At 42.2% G+C, this 27,320-nt stretch overlaps 1 protein-coding gene across 1 annotated transcript in view; it reads left to right on the forward strand.

The window, feature by feature from the left end:
* Positions 1-21,905, forward strand: part of MEP1B (meprin A subunit beta) — a 38,819-nt gene extending 16,914 nt beyond the window's left edge. Inside the window, exons 12-15 of the mRNA XM_054984975.1 lie at positions 13,879-14,061; positions 15,986-16,169; positions 18,010-18,211; positions 19,480-21,905. Coding sequence (XP_054840950.1) covers positions 13,879-14,061; positions 15,986-16,169; positions 18,010-18,211; positions 19,480-19,494 — 584 coding nt within the window. The 3' untranslated portion in view covers positions 19,495-21,905. The remainder of the gene's footprint in view (positions 1-13,878; positions 14,062-15,985; positions 16,170-18,009; positions 18,212-19,479) is intronic.
* The last annotated feature ends 5,415 nt before the right edge of the window (positions 21,906-27,320 follow it).

The following is a 27,320-nucleotide window of genomic DNA, read 5'->3' on the forward strand; positions in this document are numbered from 1 at the left end:
AGTTAAAGAAAGTTATTGAAGAAAATAGATAATTGTTTACCATACCTGTGGTTATAAAGCGATAGCAAGCTGTGAGAAAACTTCTACCATCGCGAGAGCTACAGTGGAGAATCGGCAAACAGGAAGTGCGTAACAGCGATAGAGGTGCCTGTGAGAGAAGGTCCCCATCGAAGGACAGGAAGAAGGGAATCGCCATTTTTGAAAAGGGAAGGGCATTGACTTCAACAGGAGCGGAAGTAGGACATCTTGGATTATAAAAAGACTATAGAAAAACCATAGAGAAAAGACGCCCGACATTTTGGATTTTGTAAGTGTCTCTTGTTTATTTTAAGAACCGGGACATTTAAATTATTTCAAAGGGACATCAATTTAGACGCCACGGAGCTAAGAAAACGTGCAGACTCGTGGGAGTGAGGTAAATCAAGCCCCACGATGTCGAAGAAAGAGTGGCAAACAGCTATTGAGAATCTGGACAAAAAATTCCTGGAAATGTTAAAGGAACTGAAGGAGACAAAACAGGAGTTGGTGAGAGAAGTTAAAGATGTTAAAGAGACAGTAAAAAACGAATTGGCAGAGGTGAAGAAGGGAATGGAAACAATACAAACCAATTTACAGGCAGCGCAGCAGAAAGTTAATGTTGTGGAAAAAGCGATGGAGAATCTTACAGAGACGCAACGAACAGATATGAGAGTGATAAGAGGGAGAATGGCGGTTGCGGAGAGTAAATATATGGAGAAACAGCTGAGGTTTCGAGGTCTGCCGGAAATAGAGACAAAGACAGCACAAGAACAGGTGACTGAAGTGTTAGCTGAAAACCTGGGAAAGGAGGAGGAGGAAGTTGTGGCTATCCTGGATGTTGTGTACCGAATAAACTCCAGATTTGCGGCCCAGAGGAAATTACCAAGGGACGTGATTGTGCAATTCACGACAAGGAATATAAGAGAAATGATAGTGAGTAAACAGTTTCAAGATCCATTGGTAGTCGATGGCAAGACGATTATTATCATGAAGGAGCTACCCAGATCGGTGTTGCTTGATCGGAAAAAATACAAAGTGCTTGTGCAGAATTCAAAGGATATGAAAATAAGATATAGATGGGAATTACCGGAAGGGATATCTTTTGAATTTGGAGGAATGAAAAAGCGCATCAGATCTGAATTTGAGATGGAAAAGTTTATGAGGGACAATGAAAAGGACTTACCAACAACAAGGCTATGAATATGGAGTGTAAAGTTTTATCTTGGAATGTAAATGGACTTAATTCACCCAAAAAGAGAAAAAGTACTTTCCACTGGCTAGTAAAACAAAAATGTGACATTGTATGTTTGCAAGAGACCCATATCAGAAATCAGGATGTAAAATATCTCAAAGTGAGTAAGCTGGGCATTGATTTTGTAGCGGCCTCAAAAAAGAAAAAAAAGGGAGTGGTACTATATATTAAAGAGGAGCTACAGCCAAAATTAATGATTAGAGATGTGGAAGCCAGATTTATAGCAGTGGAATGTACATGGAATTTAAAAAAAGTGTTGGTTATCGGAATTTATGCACCAAACGGTGCCAAAGAGAGCTTCTTTGAGGATTTAAGGAAGCAACTAGATGAACTTACATATGATCAGATAATCCTTGCAGGAGACTTCAATGGAATTACAAATTTGGAACAGGACAAAAAATCAGTAACTGCACAAAAGAAAAGAGGACTTTTGCCAAAGACGTTCTTTGCATTAGTGCAGCAGGAAACTTTGGAAGATGTATGGAGAACGCGGAATCCCACAAGTAGACAGTATACATTTTTCTCCGCAAGACACTCTACTCTATCACGTATTGATATGATCTGGGCCTCAAAGGATTTAGTGCTTTGGACTAAGGATGTTGAAATAATGCCTATGGTAGGCTCAGATCATAATCCAATTATGTGGAAGTTCGGGAAAAGAAATAAGAGGAAAGGATGGAGAATAAATGAGGATTTGCTACAGGAGGGAGAAAATATGGAGATGCTGAGAAGGGAAACTAAGTTCTTCATACAACATAATATGAATCGAGAAGTACCAACCAATAAGGTTTGGGATGCATATAAAGCAGTAATTAGAGGCATACTAATGGATTTAAATGGAAGAGCACGAAAGAAACGAGAGGAGAAGAGACAGGAGATTATGGAGAAAATAAAAGCCAAAGAAATACAACTAAAGAAAAGACCAGGTAAGAAGAAAATTTATCAGGATATTAAAATTTTACAAGAGCAGTTGACGGCAATGAACAATAGAGAATTGGAATGGAATTTGAAAAGAATGAATCAAAAGTCGTTTGAAGGTGCAAATAAACCTGGGAAATATTTGGCATGGCAACTGAAGAAGAGAAAAGAAAAAAGATAATAAATAAAATATGTGAGGACAATAAAATGCATCTGGAACAGACTGCCATTAGTAGAGCCTTTTACAAATTTTACGCCAAATTGTATGGGAAAAAAGAAGTGAAAAAAGATTCAATAGCGACATATTTGGGAAAAGTAAAACTCCCAATAATCTCGGAAGACTGGAGAGTTAAATTAAATAGTGAAATAACAGAGGAAGAAATAAAGAAAGCAATACAGTCAACAAATTTGGGAAAAGCGCCAGGGCCTGATGGACTTACAGCGAAATTTTTTAAGGTAATGGCCAATGAGCTGGCGCCTTTTCTAAAAGAGGTGATCAATGGGGTCTTGAGAGACCAAAGAACTCCAGATACTTGGAGTGAAGCTAATATATCATTGATCCCTAAAGAGGGACAGGACTTGACAAATGTTAAAAATTACAGACCTATTTCTTTACTTAATAATGACTACAAGATCTTTGCGAAGATCTTGGCAGAGAGGCTAAAGGGATGGCTAGCTGAGGCTATTGGGGAAGAACAAGCAGGTTTTCTTCCAAACAGACAAATTAGAGACAATTTAAGGACAGTTATAAATGCTATTGAATACTATGACAGGCGTTGTGATAAAGAGGTTGGGTTCTTCTTTGTAGATGCCGAAAAAGCGTTTGACAATTTGAACTGGGACTTTATGTTTGCAACTATGGAACAGCTACAAATGGGAGAAAGATTCATAAGAGCAGTTAAAGAAATTTACAGAGACCAAAGTGCAGCAATTGTGGTGAATGATGAGGTGACTAAGAAACTGACTATAGGGAAAGGTACAAGACAAGGTTGCCCGTTGTCTCCACTGTTGTTTATTTTGGTATTGGAAATTCTGATGATACAGATCCGAGAAGATGATGCAATCCGTGGAATAAAGATAAAGGACTTTTCCTATAAGGTCAGAGCATTTGCAGATGACATAATGTTAATTGTGGAAGATCCAATTGAAAACATGCCTAAGGTAATAGATAAAATCAAAGAGTTCGGAGACTTGGCAGGTTTTTTTGTAAACAAAAAGAAGTCAAAGATATTGTGTAAAAATATGACTAAACAAAAACAACAGCAACTTATGGAAATAACAGACTGTGAAGTAACAAGCAAGGTAAAATATTTGGGAATCGAACTGACTGCAAAAAACATAGATCTATTTAAGAATAATTATGAGAAATTATGGACTCAAATAGAGCAGGACTTGATTAAGTGGAATAGATTGAAGTTGTTGTCAGACTGTGGCTAAATAAGGCACTCACTACAGGGTTCCCTTTAGAAGCAAACACAAGTCCATTGTTTGGAAAAGGAAACTTTACTGCAGAAAAGGTCCATTATAGTCCACTGTCCTGAATAGGAGAATCAGGATGGTACATGATCATTGTTACCAATGAAGAGCAAGCATAAGATACAGAGTAACAATACCCATCTGGATCAGCCTCCCCCCACAGTTCTCAAAACAACATCTCTCAGTCCTGGGAAGCTGCTCTCCTTCAAGGCCAATGCTTGGTGGAACGGTGTTAGACAAAACAGTCTCCTCCGGTGGGAATGCTGCCTGGGAACTGGTGCACCTGGGAAGAAAACACTCAAACACTAGAAGCATTAGAAAATGGAGTCAGTACAGTTTAGATATACACTGGACCTGACATTCTGCCCCCCTTAAAACAGATCCCCCCCTGGCTTATATGGGTAGCGAGTATGAAAAGCTTTGGTTAATCTAGGAGCATGAACATGTGCAGAGTTCACCCATTCATCGTAACCAGAATCAAAGTCCTTCCATCTAATGAGGTAAAAAAGCTGATTTCGTTTCAGTTTAGAGTCCAAGATTTGTTGTACCTCATAGTGTATTTGGTCGTCAATCAAAGTTGGAATGGGTGGAGCTTTGACGTGCCATTTGTTGTCGGTGGGAGCTCTCTTTAGAAGACTGACATGGAACGTATCATGCACATGGCGCAGGTTCTTGGGCAAAGTTACAGCAACAGTCACTTTATTTATTATCTTGCGCACAGGAAAAGGTCCTAGGAATTTCAGAGCGAGTTTGCGGCTTGTCTGAGCGAGTTTTAGATTTTTTGTGGAAATATACACATGATCTCCGGGTTGTAATTCCCATTCGGCCACACGATGGCGGTCTGCGTATTTTTTGTAATCCAGTTTGGCTTTTTCAAGGTGTTTCTTAATAAGAGTCCATTGCTGCGCCGCCTCCCCCCACCACGAAGATACATCTGGCAATTTAGAGGAATGGAGAGGGGGTGCATCCAACGGGAAGGGATTGAAGTGAGTTCCGTAGACAATTTTGAAGGGGGCCTCCCCCGTTGAAGCGTGTACACTGTTGTTATATGAGAACTCGGCCAGAGGGAGAAGGTCCACCCAATTATCTTGTTGAAAATTGATGTAGCAACGAAGAAACTGTTCTAATATTTGGTTTGTTTTTTCGGATTGCCCGTCGGTTTGTGGGTGGTGGCTTGAACTGATGCCTTGTTCAATATTCAACATTTTCAAAAGCTCCCGCCAGAAGTTGGCAACGAACTGTCCGCCGCGATCCGAAATCACCTTGGACGGAAAAGAATGTAATTTTACGATGTGTTTTAGAAACAAATCTGCTAGTTTTCGAGCGGAGGGTATAGCAGTACAGGGGATAAAATGAGCTTGTTTGGAGAACAGATCTACCACAACTAAAATGCAATTATGTCCTTTTGAGATAGGTAGATCAGTGATAAAGTCCATGGATATTATTTCCCAGGGTCTGTTTGGCGTTTCCAATGGTTGCAGGAGACCCGGAGGCTTCCCTTTCCTGGTTTTGGCGCTGAGGCAAACAGGACAGGAACTAACGTATTGGGAAATGTCTTTGCGCATGCCCGGCCACCAGAATTGTCTTTGGATTAGGTGCAAAGTTTTCAGATACCCATAATGTCCAGCAGTGGGAGCATCATGACAGCGCTGCAAAACTTCCAGTCTGAGGCTGTCTGGGACATAAAACTTGCTCCCGGCTAACCAATCCCCTTGTGGGGATTGGGTCAGTTTGCTTCGCGGAGCTCTATCCCCCTCCTTCTCCACTTCAGTTTTAAGTTTCGATTTCCACTCTTGGTTGGCCGGGAGGGGCTGCTTGGCACGGCTGCGAGTAGTCACCACGCCCCCAAGTTGCGTAGGCGAGAAGACCGTGTCGACAGTCTCCTCCCGTTTGCTCTTATGTTGGGGCATGCGCGATAGGGCGTCTGCCAGAAAGTTAGTTTTGCCCGGGAGATAATTTAGAGTGAAGTTGAATTTGGAAAAGAATTCCGCCCATCGCAATTGCTTGGCATTCAGTCTGCGTGGGCTTCGGAGGGCCTCCAGATTTTTATGATCCGTCCAGACCTCGAAAGGGTATCGCGCCCCCTCCAGCCAATGTCTCCAGTTAGTAAGGGCCGCTTTTACTGCAAAGGCCTCCTTCTCCCACACATTCCAATTCCTTTCCGCCTCCGAAAATTTTCTAGACAAGAAAGCACAAGGCCGCAGCCTACCATCCTCCCCCTTCTGTAGTAAAACCCCCCCTATCGCCGTATCGCTGGCGTCGACCTGTACTATGAAAGGGGATTGTTCGTTGGGGTGGGAGAGGATGGGTTCTGTTACAAATTGCTTTTTTAGACAATCGAAGGCCGTTTGGCAATCGGGGGTCCATTGCAGTTTGGCAGAGGGTTTTTTAGCTTGGTCCCCTTTATCTTTGGTTTTCAGCAAGTCTGTTAAAGGGAGCGTGATTTGGGCGAAATTTGCTATGAAGTCTCTATAGAAGTTGGCAAAACCCAGGAAGGATTGTAGTTCTTTACGGGTGGTGGGTGTCTGCCAGTCCTGGATCGCCTGTATTTTGGCTGGATCCATTTTCAGACCTTCTTGGGAGATACAATACCCGAGGTAAGTGAGTTCGGTTTTATGGAATTCACATTTGGACAGTTTGATGGGCAGCTTATTCTTCATCAGGGTGGCTAAGACTTTTCGTACCGTTTGAATATGTTCTTCCTCGGTGTCCGAGTAAATTAACACATCATCAAGGTACACCACCACCCCTTTGTACAGAAATTCGTGTAGAACTTCGTTTATCATGGACATGAATACAGACGGGGCTCCCGTCAAACCAAAAGGCATAACTAAGTATTCATATTGTCCGAGGGGCGTATTGAAAGCGGTTTTCCACTCATCCCCTGCCTTGATACGAACGTGGAAGTAAGCATCTTTTAGATCTAATTTCGTAAAGATCTTACCTTGGGCCACGACGTTGAGAAGGTCTCGGATGAGCGGTATAGGATAGGCGTTGTTGGTGGACACTGCATTCAAGCCTCGGAAATCTGTGCACAGTCGAAGTCCCCCATCCTTCTTTTTCACGAAGAGGACTGGAGCGGCGTGGGGGCTAGCGGCTGGGCGGATGAACCCTCGTTGGAGGTTGGTGTCAATGAATTTCCGGAGCTCTTCACGTTCATGGAGACTCATGGGATACAGTCGTCCTTTGGGCAGTGAGGCTCCGGGTAAAATTTCTACCGCACAGTCCGTTCGTCGGTGCGGGGGTAGAGTATCTGCTTCCTCTTCAGAGAAAGCATTTAGAAAAGGCCAGTACGGTTCGGGTATTTGGTTGACTTCTTCTTGGGTGAGAAGGGCCTTTTCTTTATGAGTTGGATCTTCGCCCCAGTTTTGATTCCAACGGTGATTTTTGCAGTTGGTATGACTGAAGGTAATACATCCTTGTGCCCAGTCTATGTAGGGATTGTGATCACATAGCCATTTGCTGCCTAGAATTAACGGGTACTTGGCAGTAGAGCTGATGACAAAGGACCTCTTTTCCCAATGTTGTCCCATGCCTGTGATCACTGGGATGGTTTCAGTTGTTACAGGATTCATGTTGGTACCATCCATTTGCTCAAAGATTACTGGATTTTGTAGATCCCGAGTTGGTAGGACTAGTCCATTGACTAGAGCAGGGGCGATGATGTCTCTTGAGCAGCCCGAGTCAATAAGAGCTTGCACCCGAATGTGCATCTTCCTCTCTGGGTTAATTAGAGTCACTGGCATGAATAAGATGGACCCAGGCAGCCAGTTCCGTGCAGGGACGGGCTTAGGGCGGATCTGTCGTTTGGGTCCTTTCACAACAGATCCATTTCGTTTCCCGACTGGGGACTTTCTGGATTGGCTTCTGCGGTTGGGGAAGCGGGATCGTATTCCATGACTTCTTCCGCTTCCAGCCCTCTCTCCGAGGCTGGCCTTTGGGAAGCGCCGCGGCCTCTATTTGCTCGTGGTGCTGGAGTCGGGCATTGGAGCGTAGGAAACGGAGCAAGGGTTGGACGCCGTAATTGGAGCGGAGGTCTTTGCACAGGCCGGTAAGGGCATTGTGCTGCAAAGTGACCAGCCTGTCCGCATTGCAAACACAGCCCTTGTTGCCATCTAGCATCTCTCGCTCCACGGGTGGCGTAGCTAGCTCCTCGTGTTCCCCTCTGTAAGGTCAATGGTCTTCTTTGTCCCGTTTGTTGTTGTTGTTCAACCAAACGGACTTCCAAAATGCGATTCTCTACTTCGCAAACAAGTTGGATCCACCCTAACAGCGTGGGGGGATTGTCTTGCATGAGGGCTCTGTCCAAAAGTCTCGGGTTAAGGCCTTGTTTGAACAGAATAATCTTGGTGGACTCCTCACACCTAGGGCACTTGGCTGCTAATTGCCGGAATTTTGTGACATAGTCTCTTGCTGACATGCTGCCTTGTTTGATGGCTTGCAATTCTGTTCGGGCCCTGGTTTCTTCTAAGGGGTCTTCATATTGCGCTCGGATAGCATCCACTAACCCCTGGAGAGTATCGAGTTCTGGGGCCCCGACATTGTATAGTCCTACATACCAATCTGCTGCTTTGCCCTGTAAACGCGATCCAAGATGTTCGATTTGACTGGCCTCACTGCCGAAAAGGTGCCCCCATCGGTTGAAAAACTGTACCACTTGTACTAAGAAAAATCCCAGTTTGGAGGGATCCCCATCGAAGGTGGCTTCCAGCTTCACCCAGCCCATCGGGAGTTCTTGTCTCGGGGCAGGCGCTGGGTAGAAGTCCATCGGCAGTCTTAGTTGCGCCTGAGGCACAGGAGGAGGTAACTGGAGTCTCGGTCGGGGCAACGGTGCCGGCTGTACTGGCGGTGGTTGAACCGGCGGTGCCAGCTGGGGTTGGGCTGGCTGTGCGGGCGGAGGTTGGACCGGCGGTGCTGGCGGAGGTTGCCGTGGTTGCGCTGTCGGGGTTGGTCTTGGTTGGGCCGGAGGCTGCAGTGGCGGGCGAGCAGGAGGTGGCAGTCTCGGTCTGGCTGGTAACACGGGAGGCGTTGGCGGTAGCTGTCGAGGTGGAGGAGGTTGGTGTGGTTGAATGGAGATCGGCCGCTGAGGAGGGGGTTGGAGGTGTCGTAGTGGTGCAGGCCGTCCCGGTTGGTTCGGGGGTGGTAAGACGGGCTGGTCCTGGGGCTGTTGCAACGGTATGAGCTGCGGTCGAGGTGAGAGGGGCCGCAGCGGCGAGGGTTGAACAGGTGGAAGGCCGCGCGGGCTTGCCCCTCCGGGCGTTGTTAATCTGGGAAGCAACGGCTGGCCTCTTGGCGCTGTTAGACCGTCTCCCGTAGGTTGCCCGACGGGGACAGTGTCTCGCGGTTGACGAGGGGCTCCCTCCTCGGATGGAGCCGCGTGTGCTCCCGCTTGGTCCGGCCGGACCGTTATAGGAGAAGTAAGAGGGGGTATCACCGGTGTATCACTTGGCTTTTCTTCCCCTTCCGTAGGCCTCTCAACGGGAGTCTCGTTTGGCGGCGCATCCCCTCCCTGGTTAGGAGGTTCGGTGGGGGTCTCTCCGGGTGGCTCAACCGGGTCATCCCTTCTCGGTGGAATTTCCTGCTGTGCGGGAAGTTCCTTGAGTTGCTCTCCCGATTCGCCAGGATAGGTGCCCCCCTCGCCGGTAGGTGACGGCCGCTGCTGGACATCCTCCACCGGATAGGAGATGACACTTTGGAGGGTAGCTATCTGTATCGCCATCTCTTCAGGAGACAGTCTTTCCCCAGCTCCCATTGCCGAAATTAAATGGATGGCATGAGCCAAACTTTCTTCCATATCCATCAGTTTAGCTTCTAACTGTTGCATTCGACTTGGCCCCGGTTGCTCGCTTATGGAACCTTCATTCGTTGCACTCACCGGGGAAAAGGGGCCCCAAGGAGGAGGGTCCCCTTGGACGACTCTCGATCTCGCGGCTAGAATTCCCTTGGCCATACCCGTCACGGCCGAGATGCTGGTATCCACCGCATAGGTGCGACCTTGTATCTGCTCCCAACTTTGTTCAGGGACCTCCGTTGGCTCTTTCCACGGAGCAAGTTCGGAGTAATCCCAACTCAGGGCGCCGCGGCGAGACGTGTCCCCCTCCGTCTGCTCGAACGTCCTGTTCCAATATCGCCATGGTTGGCTGCTGTCTAGCTCCGGGACGGTTCCTAGGCTTCGGCGCCCTTCCATCGAAACTCGTGGATGGAGTCCACCTGCCCGACGCTCTCTGGTTTCTCGGGGTCTGGCTCCCCACTCCGACGGGGTGGGTACCGAAATCAAGGGGAGAGCGGTCGCTTTCGGCCTTGCCCCGAGGTCGGCTTCGGTCTCGTCCCGAGTACTGAGTTCTATGAGAGGCGGGGTGGAAGTGGAGGCTCCGGTTCCGTTCCCGGCTGCTCCCAGCTCCTGGGAGTCTTGGGCTTGCACGGGTTGCACAGGTTGATTGTCGGGAGACGCATACGGATCAAACAAAGGATCCCTGTCCGGGACAACCTTGGATTCCGCTGGGCCCGACTCAGACATGATTGGTAACAAAATGTCAGACTGTGGCTAAATAAGGCACTCACTACAGGGTTCCCTTTAGAAGCAAACACAAGTCCATTGTTTGGAAAAGGAAACTTTACTGCAGAAAAGGTCCATTATAGTCCACTGTCCTGAATAGGAGAATCAGGATGGTACATGATCATTGTTACCAATGAAGAGCAAGCATAAGATACAGAGTAACAATACCCATCTGGATCAGCCTCCCCCCACAGTTCTCAAAACAACATCTCTCAGTCCTGGGAAGCTGCTCTCCTTCAAGGCCAATGCTTGGTGGAACGGTGTTAGACAAAACAGTCTCCTCCGGTGGGAATGCTGCCTGGGAACTGGTGCACCTGGGAAGAAAACACTCAAACACTAGAAGCATTAGAAAATGGAGTCAGTACAGTTTAGATATACACTGGACCTGACAGTTGTCATGGTTGGGAAGAATTGCAGCAGTTAAGATGAATGTTTTGCCAAGAGTGATGTTTTTGTTACAGACAATACCAATTATTCGGGACTCTAAACAATTTGAAAAATGGCAAAGGAAAATATCGGAGTTTGTGTGGGCAGGCAGGAAACCTAGGGTGAAAATGAAAGTGTTGCAGGATGCAAAAGAAAGGGGTGGAATGCAACTGCCCAACCTGAGACTTTACTATGATGCAATCTGTTTGGTATGGCTGAAAGATTGGATGACGCTGGAAAATTGCAAACTGCTGGCCTTAGAGGGATACAAAAAACTGTTTGGATGGCATGCATATTTATGGTATGACAAAGTGAAAGCAGATTCTATGTTTCTACACCACTATATTCGGAGAAGCCTCTTCACAGTTTGGAAGAAATATAAAGATTACCTACAGGAAGGAACTCCCTCCTGGGTGGTTCCATATGAAGTAATTGATCCAAGAACGGTCGATAATAAGCAACAGTGTTTAACGTATAAGGAGATAACTCAAACAGAATTTTCTAAAGCTAGAATAAAGACACAACAAGAGATGTCCCCAAACTATGATTGGTTTCAATATAGACAAATCAGAGATCTTTATTATTCGGACTGTGCGAAGGGAGGAATAAGAATGGAGAATTCAGAATTAGAGAAAGTAATTCTACAAGGAGATAAAAAAGAAATTTCAAAGGTCTACAAAGTGTTGCTAAAATGGTATACTGAGGATGAGGTAGTCAAAGTGCAAATGGTGAAGTGGGCTATAAACTTTAACAAAGAAATAACAATGGAGGCGTGGGAATACTTGTGGAAAAATACGTTGAAGATTACAACATGCACTAATATTAAAGAGAATGTTTATAAAATGATGTATCGTTGGTATCTGACACCAAAGAAGATAGCGCTAGGGAATTTGAACATGTCTAACAAATGTTGGAAATGTAGAAAACATGAGGGTTCTTTGTACCATATGTGGTGGACTTGTGAGGTAGCTAGGCAGTACTGGGGGGAAATAATAAAAGTAATGAGTGAGATTTTACAATTTCAAGTGAATAAGAACCCAGAACTCCTGCTACTGAACTTGGGAATGCAAGATATGCCAGCACAATACAGGACATTGTTATTCTATATGACAGCAGCAGCTAGACTTTTGTACGCGCAGAAGTGGAAAGTACAAGAGGTGCCAACCATTGAGGATTGGATCTACAAATTGCTGTACATGGCGGAGATGGATAAAATGACAAGAAAATTGAGAGACCTTGACCCAGGGCAGTTTAACAATGATTGGGAGAAGCTGAAACAATATCTGGTGAAAAAATGGGAGGTGGGTGGAGAACTGTGGCAGTTTGAAAATTACTGAAACACAATGGAAGAAGAGGGAAGTGACTATACCGAGGGGGGAAGAGTTGACTGAATAATTCTATGCAAATATTATATTGGATTATTATATAGGGTATTAGTAGTGCTATTATTATAAGAAATGTAAGGATAAAAACTAAACTAAACATCTTTCTGACGTAAATAATTGCAAAAGGGTGAATGGATACATTTCAGCAGGTGAAATGTGGATATAACAGATTGACTTATGTTAAATGAATATATGAATGGATTACTCTAATTAAATAGCTCTATAACGGAGAAATTAGATAATTATATTGGATATGATATGTAAAAGGAAGTAAGGAGCAACATATATAGAATATAAGTCAAATTGATTGATTTATTATGAATGCATGCAAAGTTTATAGAAGTACTAGAAAATATGTATAAGGTGGGGAAAATTGCTTGTCCCATATTGAAGAGAGTAGAAAGAGTAAAATAGAGTATAGGTGATCAGAATGAATATTATTGAAAGGAATCAGAAATAGCACAAATATGATAGATAAGCTTAGAAGAATTTGAAAGTATATTATAATTATAATAAATATAGTAAAGTTCATATGAGTAAAGGGAAAATAGATGAGGGGTTGGAAAACTGTTGGAAGTCAACAAAAGGGGGGGGAATGGGAGGGGGTTAGAATTGGAAATTTAAAGGAATGTGAGTGTAAATGATATGATATGATATGTTTCTAATCCAATAAAAATTTTTACCAAAAAAAAAAAAGAACTGCTACTTTTAGGTCAGCGATGGAATGATCTGGCAGATTAAAATGTTTTCTTACTGGTTTTTTAATGTTGTGATTTTTGATATCAGATTTATGTCCATTCATTCTTTTGCTTAGAGATTGACCTCTTTGTCCAATATAGAGTTGAAGGACATTGCTGACACTTGATGGCATGTATAATGTTGGAAGATGAACAAGTGAATGAGCCTGAGATGGTATAGCTGGTACTGTTAGGTCCAGTGATCATATTGTTGGAGAGAATATGAGGGCAGAGCGGGTGATAAGAAAGCTTAACTTGATCAACCTCACAGATCTTTGACCTTCTGCTACTACAGTTACAACTGACATCTGACTGCTAGAAGAAGCACGTCAAGCCAGCTACTTTATAAACTAGATGACAGGAAGGGAAGTTTCTGTGATGAGAAGATGCAGCCCAAACTATTTTTCCCTCCCATTCTCCCCCTCCCCAAAACATGCAGACGTGAACTGAGAATATGGATGCCTGAGGCAATGGGCCTATCTTAGGTATAGCCAGAATGATATGGTAGCAAATGTTTAGAGGCTTGTAATTGGTTTTGTCTGTTTCTGCATCATGGGACTTACTGCGCTTCAAGGGAGTCAGCAGAAATCTTTGCAGGAAATGTAGGGTCAGGATCCATGCAACAGGCTAGCTTTGGGCTCTTTAGTAACACCCACATCAATCAGTTACCAGTTGAGAACAACAATACAACTTGGGCACTTGTGAATTGTATCTTAACATTCTGGAATTATTAGTTTACTAAAATAATGCCCTGATTGTCTTCCTACTTACCAGAATATCACATATATTGACTCATTCCAATCTTTTAAAAATTGCTAGGATGTAGGCATTATGACTTTAATTTTTTTAAAAAGGAAAGCAACTCAGAAAATTATAATGAAGTGTGCCGTCCAGTTGCAACAGACTCATGGCAACCCTGGATCATGGAGTTTTTGAGGCAAGAGATGAGCAGAGGTGGTTTGCCATGGCCTTCCTCTGCATAGCAACCCGTCTTCCTTGGGAATCTCCCATCCAAGTCTCCCCCCACCCCCACTTAACTTCTAAGCTCTGATGAGATCAGGCTAGTCTTCTTGACTAACCGTATTTATTAATTTATTTTTTCCTTCACAGATTCTTCAACTCTTTTTTTTTGGGATAGTCCAGAAAAAGTAGGAAAACCAGCTAATTTTAGTAATGGCACTCAGTTCTGGAGAGGTCCTAAATCTGGAACACCTGCCTTTTTAACACATGAAAGACTTAAAAGTCGTGATTTTATTAAAGAGGACAGTGTTTTCATTCTAACAACAGTGGAAGGTATGTGGGTCTTGGTATAAGCCTGTACTTATGTGCTACAGGGTAACTTTTACTTTAGAATCAAGTATCCAAAATTAAGCACAAGCTGCCCCATGATAGGTCCAATGTAGTGGATCTAAAATTGACAGTTCAATCTCCCACCTCTCTTCTACTTTCCCAGTCAGTTTAGAAGACACTGCTTAGATAAAGGTAAGGTACCTACTTAAATGTACAGAGTGCTATCTAGGGTGCCGTGGCCTCTGTCATCAACCTGCAGTCCAAGAGTTATTAGATCTCCCCTCTCAGAAACACCACCATGGCAAAGGGAAGACTAGTTCAATGCCCTGCCTTGGAACAGTTGCAGGAAGTCTACTTTTCCTGTTCCAGCTAGATAGAATACTAGTCCAACTTCCTTGTGCCCTGAGACTGAAGACTGCGAAGGGATTTTGTGTTAGTCTGTATCACTGTGCTGATTTGTTAGCAGGGCTTTTTTTCAGCTGGAACGCAGTGGAACGGAGTTCTGGCACCCCTTGAAAATGGTCACATGGCTGGTGGCCCCACCCCTGATCTCCAGACAGAGGGGAGTTTAGATTGCCCTCCGTGCCGCAGCGCGGAGGGCGATCTAAACTCCCCTCTGTCTGGAGATTAGGGGGCAGGGCCACCAGCCATGTGACCATTTTCGCTGAGGGCAATTTAAACTTTAAAAAACTTCCCACTTGTTCCAGCTGACCCAAAGTGACGTCACTGCATGGTCCCGGAAGCGTACACGCACTTTGCATGTGTGCATGTGGTACCAGGGGCACCACCTCCCACCAGGATTTGCCCCCTGTGCTGGCAACCCACTGATTTCCACCACCCCTTTTCCCAGAAAAAAGCCCTGTTTGTTAGCATACCTTTTTAATAACTTGATCAAGAAATGGATGGTACATTGTTTTAAAAAATCCTAGATTTTGTTGCAGCTGCCACATACTGGATCTTTTGACTCTTCCTGTTCAGTTTTACAGAAGAGGCTACTTTGTGTCTTAACCAGTTGAAGTTCAAAGCAATGAAATCAAAATGGGATACCTTCTTGTATTTTGTCCCTGTAGAGAAACACGACATTGGGAAAAGTAGATGGATAGGGTTCCAGCTGCTGGCAACATAAGCTTAAGGAAAGAACAAGGTGCTAAATACAATCAGTGTGGTACAGTGGTAAGCGTCTCAGATTGGAATCTGTTAGAATCCCTGCTCTGCCATGAAAGCTTCCTGAGAGCGGGACCACAAGTGACGCCTGACACAGGTTGGACACTTGCCAGCTTCCCTCAAGTTTTGATCGGAAATGAAGGCAGCTTGGCGGAATGTTGGACAAGTGACAGTTGATTTGTCGATTGGACAGCAGTCAGAGAGTCAAGCTGCAAGACCAGGATGCCTACATTTCCCATCAAAACTTGAGGGAAGCTGACTAGTGTCCAACCTGTATCAGGCGTCACTTGTGGTCCCACTCAGTGACCTTGGGCCAGTCACATATTCTCAACCTAACCTACCTCACAGGTTGTTGTAAGAATAAAATTGAAAAAGGGGAGAAGAAAGCCACATTGAGTCCCCACAGGAAAGAAAAGTGGGGTGTAAATGAAGTAAATAATAACAATAATGTAAAGCTGTTGTATCAAGTCTATGTTTGTTTTTCAGTATATTCCACCATGCAACTGATACTTCTTAGATAGTATCTATTTTTAAGATCCTCAAATTAATGTTCTTTAAAGATCTATATACATGATTCATTATTTTTATGAGTTTCATTTCTTTGACTTAAAAGGTTTTGCAAACACGCTTTTAAAAAGAAGTGATTATTACAGCAATGTGTTTAACTGTATACTTGCTAGATCAAAAGCTTGTACACTGAATATATAACACCAAAAATTATACAGTATAATAATTGTAACTATACCTCATTTATTTTCCTTAGACATATCACATTTACTGTTTACTGAACCAAATTTTACAACCACCACTACATCTACTGCAGCAGCTAGCAGTGCTTCAACCACAAAACAATCAACTATTATGTCCAGCACTGCTAATGTTTGTGAAACTTACAGTTGTCATAATGATGGCATCTGTGCTGCTGTAGATGGAAAGCCAGTTTGCAGGTAACTGATTTATATAGCTTCTCAAGTTTAGTTAATGCATATTTATTCCTAGGACAATATAATTAAACAGCTTTTTAAAAAGAATCCTGTATAAATTGGTGAGTAAACAAAATATCTGAGCTTTTAATCTGAAATTACTATTAAGCTTGGAACTGAATTTTTTAAATACTTCCTGAGCCTGATGCTAACTTTCAAGCCTCAGTCTTGCAGTTTCCTGTATTTAGTTCCTTTTGTACCATTATCCAGTTAAGGTTCTGTGTAAAAATCTGCCATGCTGGTAAACCATATGTTCAGTACTAATATACCTTTGACAAGTTTCCCTTTTGTCATCTTTGGAACCGAGGAAGGTATGGAGGCAGAAAATCTTTAAGTAATTGAGTCTGTGACAATAAGTTGAATGGAGCTATAGCTAAGGTAACAGGACTTGCAAAGACCTTTGTTGGAGAACTTACAGAGACTGTGCCTGTTAACATAGAATTATGCTTAATGGACCAGTGTTATAGGGCAATTGTAAGTATTCATGTTAGTGAGAGACAGAGAATGGGTAATTCCTAGAACTGTAGTAATGAAAGGAAATCTATTAGATTATCCAGTCCAAACTCTGTTCCTGAAGTGGTACCCCTTTATAATCAAAGATTTCTTGGCCTTTCCAAAGGGCTCTTTCCTTGTAGGTTTTCATTTGGTCAGGATCTGAGAACTGAGGCCATCTTCTTCCAAAATATCAAAATATCTAATTCTCAAAATGACAGAATCTGGGAATACTTAAATCTGGAGACTGGAACAATGAACAGACAAAACAGATCTATCTACAAACCTGAAAAAGCCCCAAGTTTTCAGAAAAATCTGCTCTCTTAACCAAAAAAGAAAGGCAAGGTTACACCTCCCGCCCCATGATGGAAGCAGCATCTGTAGCTTTAAGAAACAAATGCCCTCCATAGCTGTTGCTAGGCAACCACAACAGTTTTGTCAGCCTTCAAGTCTTGGTTACTGTCAGTAAAAGGCAGGAGGAGGAACAGGGCCGTTTCCAGGCCTGTTTTGGTCTTTGGGTTCATGTCCAGCAGCAACCACAGGGCAACTTGACTTGCATGTGTCACCCAGGCCCAGCTGCTTGCTATTCTTCAATATGAAAGCCAATGTGTTGTAGCTGTTATAGTTTCCTATTAGGATCTGGGATACCCAGGTTCCAATCACCACTGCCATGGAATCTCATTGGGTGACTGTGCATAACCTACCTTCTTAGCCTAAACTATCTCACAGGGTTGTTGTGAAGAGCCAGCAGCTCTAAGCAGCAGTCTGTAAGCAGGAAAAGAGGAGATAATTTGTGGAGGGGAGTGGGGTGGGGGATGAGATTTCCCTTAGAAGCATACCACAAGACAGGGAGTACATATAATGTAGGGACTTTGGAGTCCCTAAAGTTGAAAATTATTAGTTTGTTATCCCCCCTGCTCCCTCCAAAAGTTCTCTAAGAGAAATGAAATGCTGAGGGCACTGCTGCATCAATTCAAGAAAAGAAAAGACAGGAAAATAATATGGAGAAGGGAAAAACTGGCCAGCTGAAGCCACCTAGAGTTTATAAAACCCTGGATAAGAATATTGTGGGGATCCTATTTATTTCCCCCATGATTCTTTATGAACCCATTAAATCCCTACAATTAATTGGTAACACGATGAAATACAGTCTAAACACACAGAAGACAGCGTCACCTTCAAGATGATATTAATTATGCATAATTTTGTTCAAGCTTGAGCATTACATAATGTTTTAGCAGATGAAGAGACGCTTGTGTCTATAGGTCCACTTACCCTTCTATTTGTGTTGCTTACTTGCTATGCTTTGCAGGTGCCCTGTAGGGGCTGATTGGTGGTACATGGGAGAAAAATGTGAAACAAGAGGATCAGCTAAAGACACTTTTGTTATAGCAGTTTCCTCAACTCTTTCTGTATTTGGCATTATGCTGATCATTACTATTGTTTCCATCATCTGTATTCGAAAAAAATACCGCAAACAACTGAAGGCTAGTACCGATCAGGAATTACAAAATGTAAGTATTCTTCTTGTAACAATAAACCATGGCCTGCTCTAACCCTAGTTCGCTGAGATGTCTGAATGCAGAAAATCAGACAAACTCAATTTTAAAAAAATTGGTACCTGTGGTAAAACGACCCCCTCAAGCACCTCCAGTTCTGCCAATTGGCTAATGCCCCAGGTGGTCAAACTTTGCCTCTGAGTTGATCTTTCTTGCCTTATTCTATCTTCTGCAACAGAAACAAGGTCTTTACTGCAACCCTCACCAGAAGTTTATGTAGATATGCTCTTATGTCTTGCTGACTAGTAGCTACTAGTTGCAGCCTAGGCTGAGGGCGAGGAGGGGGGAGAGAGCATGGCGACAAACTCAGACCCACACATGAGATGGGATTAAAACTGGGCACAACTTTATTGAATACAGCATGAAAAGGAGCATTGGAGATGCATGTGGGTAGGATCCCAAACATTGGCTGACCTGCCTGCCAGCACCCCCCCTAGACTTACAACTCCCAGCTGCCCTGGTCAGCCCTGAGGAAGGAGGCTACGGTCCTCCGTGCTTCTTCTTCCCCTTCCCAGAGGGCGCTCTGGCCACTGGAGAAGCCCCATATAAGCTCCCCCGCCCCTCAGATTCCTTTTGCTGCCTCCCAGCCTTGATTGCCTGCCCAGCACCCCCAGGTCCCCTGAAGGTAGGCTGAACCCTGGAGGACTTGCTGCCAGGAGAGTGCTCTCCAAGGGGGCGGGGGGATCCCTTTGGCCTACTCAACCTCCTGCCCTAAGGAGCAGGGCCAGCGCGCCCACTGAGGCCAGGTAGGCGCTGGCCTCGGGTGTGAGGGCACTGGGGGGCGCAGGAGGGGGTGTCGGGGGCGAAGGAGCGCGCAGCGAAGCTGGCGTGGCTAGCTGCAGCTACTGCTGCAGCCAGCCAGCCCCGTGCTTCCGCCGCCGCAGCCACACACCCCAGCCAGGCGCAGCCTCCGCACACCGCCCCAGCAGTGGCTCGCAGCTTCTGCACCTGGCTGGGGCACGTGGCGGCGGCGGCGGAAGCACGGGGCTGGTTGGCTGCAGCAGCAGCTGCAGCTAGCCACGCCAGCTTCGCTGCACGCTCCTTCGCCCCCGACACCCCCTCCTGTGCCCCCCAGTGCCCTCAATATTAAATTAGGTGGGGTTCCATGTGTTTAGTGTAACTATATTCCATGCATGACAAGCACAGTATATACAATTTCTTCAGATGATTAGTGGAGTTTCTGTTTAATGCCCATGATTGATGAAATATGTTTTCTTCTACAGAAAACACCATTCTGAAGATGTCGTAACTTTGGAATCCAAAACAGATGACATCAATTTGCTACTTGGATACCTTATTTACAAAATTGTGACCATCTTCCTTTTTCTTTAGAGCTGGATAGTATTTTCCTGTATGAAAAATCAGTACATGCATCCTTCTCCTTACCACTCAACACATGAATTAATGGTCTAAAACTAATATGGTAATTGTTGACAGAGAGGGCTCTGTGAGAGTGTGATTTCTCTAACACAACATGAAAGGCATAAGCCATGTGAATGTTTTTATTATCATGATGATATCCGTATCTAGGAATGCAGTTCCCTCACTGTAATACATACATTGGCTGAGTGCCAGAGTATGCTACATACATCTGAATTTTGTCCACACTTTCACTGCAGGAGGCTCCCCCTAGAATCAAACTGCTCTTTAGACTCCAGAGTTCGAAAACAGATTAGGGATATGGCGCAACAGGATTTAGGAGGAAAACAGGAACAAGCACCTGTGCTCCAGTATCATTTCCTCTTCAACTGCATGACTGTTTTGTGAACTTGACAGGTAAAAAGCTGTTAACTTCCCTTCTAGGGAGGTTAGTGAAATTCTAGACTGTATTTGTGGTGGTTTCACTTGCACCTGTTCTTAGTTAGGCATCTTGGGATAATAGGACCTGCCTCCTCCTTTAAAATTGCTTCCCATTTCTTTATTAAGTTGTTAAAATGTGCCCCGGGATAAAGCCAGCTTATGCTAGGTGACATTAGCTCAGTGGAAGACAAAATAGGGAAAAGAATTGTATTACCAAGCTTTTATCATCTTGCTAACACTGTTGTATGAGGAAGAGATAATAAAAACATCAATGCCTTATTAACTTCACATACTCTTAACTATTAACGTGATATGAGTTTCTCCTCTATTGTACATCCCATTGTGAAATTCTCTCAATGCCTCTATGTATCAAACACAAAATAGCATTTTAAAAATACTTGTGGTCATGAGTTTACAGTGCTGAAGATGTTCTTTATATATCCTATTGAAGAAAAAATGTTTGTTGTATCTTATCAACATTCTGAAAGTCTTATCATCTAAATGTATAAAATTAGTAAGTTGCTATTGAATTCCTTGGTCTGCACCAGAGCATTTATAGATGCTTTTAATTTTCATTATAATGTCTAGGTACTGTCCTGCATATTTCCTCTCCCAAAGGTGAAGCAATACAGTAATTTTCACTTCAAGGTACTCACTTAAATGCCTGCTATAACAGCTGCTTCCTGAAAAATATTAAATTACAATTTTATAAACTTTGTAAGAGAAGATGTTGTTCCATTTTGTGAAACACAGATACCCATACTTAGGACATGTAAGCTCTTTATACCAGCTTGAGTATTATAATGCTGTTCCTAAGGGTCAAAAGCCCTTTTGGTTTAGAGCTTATAACCCTGCAGTGAGTATTCACTTAGTAAAGGCCAAACTAGAGAAATAGGGGCCAAACCTCCTTAATTTCAATCCCTTTGACCCCACTCTACCCCTACCCACCCAAGGACAGTTTAGCAATTTAAACGGACTCTCTGCCTAGACCTGTAATTGGCCCTGTATCCTTTCTTAACATGAAAGAGTAGGAGGGAGAAACAAGTCTTTGAATAATGTTGCAGTGAAGCTTCTTGGAGGAAGGATAGAATAAATATATTGGACCGAACTGTTTGTATGTGCCCTTTACTTACAGAAGAGCTGGCTTTATATCTTGCTCTAGAGCATTTCCTGAGAAAACTGGAAGTAAATCCAAAGACATTTTTCTGTTCGTACATCCTACAAAATTTAGCCATTACTGATCTGAACAATCTCTTTCAGGATTATTGTTCAGGAACTCTCATTCATGGTCTTACAGAACACAATTTAAGTAGCTGTTTTTCTTCTACTCAAGGTTCGTCGGAGCCAACAAGAGGCCAACAAAATGCCTAAGTACATATAGGCCTTGCATCACATTTATTCATTTATATTCCACTAAAGAAAGGTGTCAACTTCAAATACAGCACACATTCGAAATTTTTTGATATACTGACAAACTGTAGAAAGACAGCATACAATTGGCATTGTTGGTTGACAAGGTTTGCAAACCCTGGATAAAGCTAGTCATGGTTAGTATCGCTGCTGATGTAATACTGCATCATAGTTATTACTAAGAAAGAGTGGGAGGAATTCATGTGAGTGAGAGAGAAAGGAGAGAACGCACAAGCACCTCCTTATGGTTACTAGCATTAAGTTTATACCTGGTCTTTATATACATTTATAACCAATGAATTGTAGAAGCATTGGAATTCACAAAACCAGACATTGTTAATAGACATTTTAAGGGTTGTTTTTGCTAGTATACCCAAGTCAATAAAAAACATACACCCAAATATGCAAAAGATGCTCACAGTTTCATTTTTGTTGTTTGTGACTGAATAATCTTTCTGTTAAGTTCTGTTCATTGTAAATTATCCATTTTTCTTTTATTGAAATAATTGAGGTATACACATTTAAAATATCATGAAAATAATATTTTTAATATACAGTTATATATAATTACAATAAATCATTGACATTTGTTCATGTACATTATAGGGTTATTTATTTGCACCTTGTTTAAATAAATGTCCCCCCCTAATTTTACAGAGATGTTCAAGCCAGCACATAGACTTTTACAAACACATATTAGTTTTAACAATAGAATATCCATTGAACCAGTAATTTGGGGGTTGTTCTGAAATGCATCTTTTATACATGGAAACCACCGGAAGATGGACACCTAAACCCAGAAGTTGTTTCATTTGACACAAGTAGAATCTAAGAATGGCATATCTTTTGCCGTTATTTTTTACCTTATTTACTTCTGGATTTAAACCAATTCTGAGATGGATAGGCTCTTCCCTCCCTAGATATTTACTAGGCTTGGGGATAGCATTGTGAAAGCTAAGAAATATCAATTGTTTGCTACTTCCACTGTCTACTTGGGTTATGAATGGATTTTTTCAATTAAAGGTAATCTCATGTTGTGGTATTAATGCTATAATTCTGTTTCAAAAATATTATTTAAATGATGGAAATTAATGTTCAAATTGCAACTGCCCCAAACATAATACTACCAGTGGTAGGAAAGTAAAGATTCCTATGCACCAATCTGTGTATGTAGGCAATAGCACTACATTGTTATATACTCTTTGAACACTGCTGTCTGTTCTTCACGATAAGATGAGCTGGATTCAAGCCACTCATCCATTCTCTAGCACCTAGATGCAGCTTGTTCCATATTTCTAAATGGCAATCTTCTCATCCCTAGTTCCCCAGAGGCCACATGCATACCTTATTCAGGTGTAGAATTAAAGTTTGAGTTGGTTCCTCTCAAACTGCTTACCAACTCTTGGGCTGGTGTGGTTAAGGCACGTTTTCATAGCCTGGACTATATCAGGTCTGACTACTATAGATTTTCTCAGCCCAGTTGTGCAGGTCCCATTTATAGCTGGCATGTCAGTAATATGAATCAAGTGAGACATTAACCTATATCCTTTTAGGATGATGTCATATGTGCTAACATATTTGGCCAACATCTCTATACTCCCACCTGTATCTAAAGCAAATTGCTTGCATTGATATACTTTAAATTGGCATGGGACCAAAGATTTCCAAGGGAGGAATATTTAGGACAAAACATTTTAAGCTTTGAAAGAGGGTTGAAGACAAACTGATCCATAATATCTACTTCAAATGAAGCTGTTCCCATTATAAAATCAAAATATATAACATTAGAATGACCATATTATGGCTATGACAAAGCAAAATAAATCTAGTCTAACACAATATCTCAGCTGCAAACACAGCTTTTGAAAGTGCAAGTACATTATGCAGTTAAGCAAGTACTCTAGAGCTTTACATTTTCATCACTAACAGCCGAATCCAGGACATGTTTACTTGGAAGAAAGTCCAACTGAATCCAGTGGGGCCACTCCCAAATAATGTGCTTTGGATGGCAGCCACCATGTATAAAATAAATTGACCAATAGATAGCAATATATGAGGACTTTGGTAAATCCAAGACAGTAGCCAAGGAATTGCTATAAGTACATTATGGTGAAACTCATTTCTCCTTGCTTTCTTCTCCTGAAAATAAGCCTACTTCCAACCTGCAGTAGAGGAATCACAGGGAGAATGCCACCAAGTGTTCTCCTTGCTCTGTTGCGTGTGTAGCATCGTGGAAAAATTCTGGCAATCTTTAATCCAGCAAGAAAGAAGATCGCTGGACATACTAGGGTAAGGTGAAGCAGTGGAAACAACATTAGAGGTCTTTTGTACATGGAGAGGGTTTGAAGGATTAGTACCACTTGTTGCATCAGTATGACTACCTCTCCCATCATTAGTCATTAGAAACTTCATTTTGACAAAATGGAACGGGTTTCATTTTCAAACTAAAAAAAAAAAAGGAATAGTTGCTTCTTCCTGTTAAGAACTATTTATTTACAACCATGTGCTTGTTTACAAGTAATTGGAATATTATCTGATAGCTTCCAATTGTTTCAGGGCATGCTTCAGGGATGTCTCTGTCTGCATTACTTGTTTGCATTGAGTACTGAATCATTTGCAATTAAGATTAGAGAGTCTGGAAAAATACAGTTTGTCTTGGTGGGTCAGAGTTTAAAATAAGCCTCTATGCAGACAATATCATGTTATCTTTAACAGATCCTAAAGAATCAACTGGCAAGATTTTACAAATTATTCTGTCGTATGGCAGCATTTCTGGGTATAAAGTATCTATTTGAAGAAATGAGCTCTGACTCACAAAAGCTAATACATGTTAGATGCTCTGGATTTTTGTTTTATAAAGTGAATAAGACAAAGAAAATCACTGGCAATGAATATAAATACAGATAAGAAAAATCTCTTCTAGGTATGGTATAATAAGAGTTGGTAGAATTGGTTAGGTATTTGGTAAAAAACCCAGACATTTTTACTAATAATTATGCAAGGTTATGGAATCAAATTAAGGAGGATTTACAGGGCTGGCCACGACTTCAACTATAATTTCTATTTCAAGTTAGAGAAATGGTACAATTTTCTTGCATAACAGGCTATTTTTAACATTTTTAGATCATCCAAAGGATGATTTCAGTATTTTCAGCTTTGTACTCTGCTGAAGTAGTTCTAGCTAATACTAATGAGTTAAGGGTCTTCTTAAAAACACTATTTTTTGGTTGATCAATCTTTTTTATAAAGATAAATCTGATCTGTGAGTATGTTGGGAGTCAGTTCTGAAACAACTGTCTTTGAAGCAGAATGGAATAGATTATTTGTTTTGGATCCATATAGCAATATGAAGGATTAACTTATTTGTGATATTTTCCACCCCCCAAAAGTCAAATGTTTTGGGACAGATTCCCACAAATTTTGGAAATGTGGTCTAAAACCTGCCTATTATTTAAATACATGGTGAGAGCACCCAATAATTATGGACCTTTGGAATAAAATTAACACAGAAATAAAGCACCTTTTAATGCTTCAGCTTCTTAAAAACCCAAAAATTATTTTTAGGTCTGGTGTCTGATTTTTGTAAAAAGCAAAATATGAACATGATCTTGGATCTTATCTCAGCAGCCCAGCTCATAATCTCAAAAAATAGGAACTCAACTATAAATATGAATTTAAAGACTTGGATTAGTAGGATCTGGCAGATCATTAATTGCTGAAATTGAATGAAAAGGTACACTTGAGAGACGGTAAACAGTAGAAACCTTATTTTTATATATCATGGCAACATTTTCTAGCTTATTGGCAGCAAAAGTTGGATTGTAAATTGAATGTATTTAATTGCTATGCTCTGAAATAAAAATGATAAATGTTGTAACTGACATATCTTTTTTTCTAGTTGAGAAATTTGTAATTGGTATTAAGAGTTTTTTTCTTCTTTGCACTATGTATATATTACTAAAATTATTTAAAAAATAGAAGCTTTGCATAACAGGATGATTGAACTGGAGGCATGCAAAACAAGGCTGACGTGCAGCAATGAAGGGTAAAACAGAGGAAGAACAACATTCACATATGGAAATAAGAGGCACTATGAATTCTGGGATTGCACAATATGCAGAGATAGAAGGGATGGCACATGGCCACATAAAAGGAGCAATGTGGTAGAATGAACTGATGCGGGGCGGCGGGGGGGGGGGGTGTTACTTATTTTGCCTCTCAATAAATGGTCCAAAAAAGTGTGTGTGCTGTCTGTAGCACCTGGTTTCTTAAATATGAACCTCAAAACAGTGACTTGCAAGGTAATACAAAGTAATAACAGTCAGCTAAGCCTTGAGACAGAGTAAATCTGGTGTGCTACACAGGTTCTCTCACCTGTGGGTATTTGTTTACAAATAAATGTTAAGTTAGAGGACTGAACACAGCCGTCAAACCCTGAGCGAGGGACTGATTAGACTTCTTATAATCAGCAGCATTAGGTACATACCTAAGGGATAAAATGGATTTTCAATGTTGCCCAAAGCATGGAATTGGTTTGCGTCAAGAGAAAACTTGCTAAAATCAGTATGATCAAAGCCCTCTTTCTTATGAATAATTTGTAACATGGAGGGCACAGGTCATGTCACAAGGGATTATGAACTGAGAAAAAGCTAGTGCTGGATGCCTCAGCTTTAATTACAAGCAGGAGCATAGATCTGAAAATGCTAGCAAACTGCAACTATCAAGCCATTGCACCATGCTGCTGAAAGGGGAGGCAGGTTGTGATCTTTAAGACACTGGCTCATTTCTGACACCATACCAAACCACTGCTTGCACTAGCCATAGTTTGAAACGTTAACCATGCTTTGAGCTTCCAAATGTACAACTGGCAAATGCTGATTTAAAAGCTGCTTTTCTGCCATTGTGTTTTCAGCTTTCAGGTCCGCAAGTCCACTTCTGCTTCCAGGCTGCAACAATTTCTAAAAATAGAGGGATGGTTGTACTTATGGTTTGTCAATCTTAACACCAGGCCAAGCCACAGTAAACACAGTTCAAACCGTGGCTTCCTATTGTGGTTTGTCAGTCAACTGCAAGCCATGGTTTGCCTGCTTAATATGATACCAATCATCATTAGGCAAGACAACTGAATTGAGAAATTGAGTTGATAATATAGTTTGGCACAGACATTTTTTTCTTTACTCAGGTGCAGCCTATCCTTAGCCACATATATGTTTCTGATTACACGAGAAGACAAGGGGGGTTGTGGTGAGGAACAAAAATCAGTGCTCACCAGGCAGTATGCAACCATCAGGAATTTCTGAGTTGGATCTCATGGAAGGAGCTGGCAAAGCATATGTTTTCCTACTTCTCTTTCCCCCAGCGGGCTGCTGCTTGTCCCTAAGACCCTCTCTGTGATACTGGAAACTTTGGTGAATAAAATAAACCATTTTACAAGTGGCTTCAGTGAAAGTGAATTAGATGAGATCTTCTTTTTCTCCTCCCATGATTCAACCCTTTGTGATTGTAGCAGCGCTTTTGCTAAGCACTGTTATCACACACATTTCTAGGATGATCTGACCACCACCCGGTTATACTGGATTTTCCTTTCTTAGGTAATGGCATCTCTGGATTATGTGTACAGAAACTGCTAGGTAAACAAACACTCAACTTCTAAGTCATCAAATATAAAATCATGGTGTAAGATAACACATATGAATGTGATCAAGACTCCAAAAACAAGTCATGTCACCTGTAAATCCTCTGCTAATGTCCAGTATTTTCTTCATAAACACTGCTTGCAGTCTTCTGTTGGCTTTCTAAACAAGTCTTGTCTTTAATTTTCTCCTTGAGCACAATAATGAGATTATATTAAAAG

The sequence above is a fragment of the Eublepharis macularius genome, chromosome 7 (genome assembly GCF_028583425.1).
Source record: "Eublepharis macularius isolate TG4126 chromosome 7, MPM_Emac_v1.0, whole genome shotgun sequence".
Taxonomy (NCBI): Eukaryota; Metazoa; Chordata; class Lepidosauria; order Squamata; family Eublepharidae; genus Eublepharis; species Eublepharis macularius.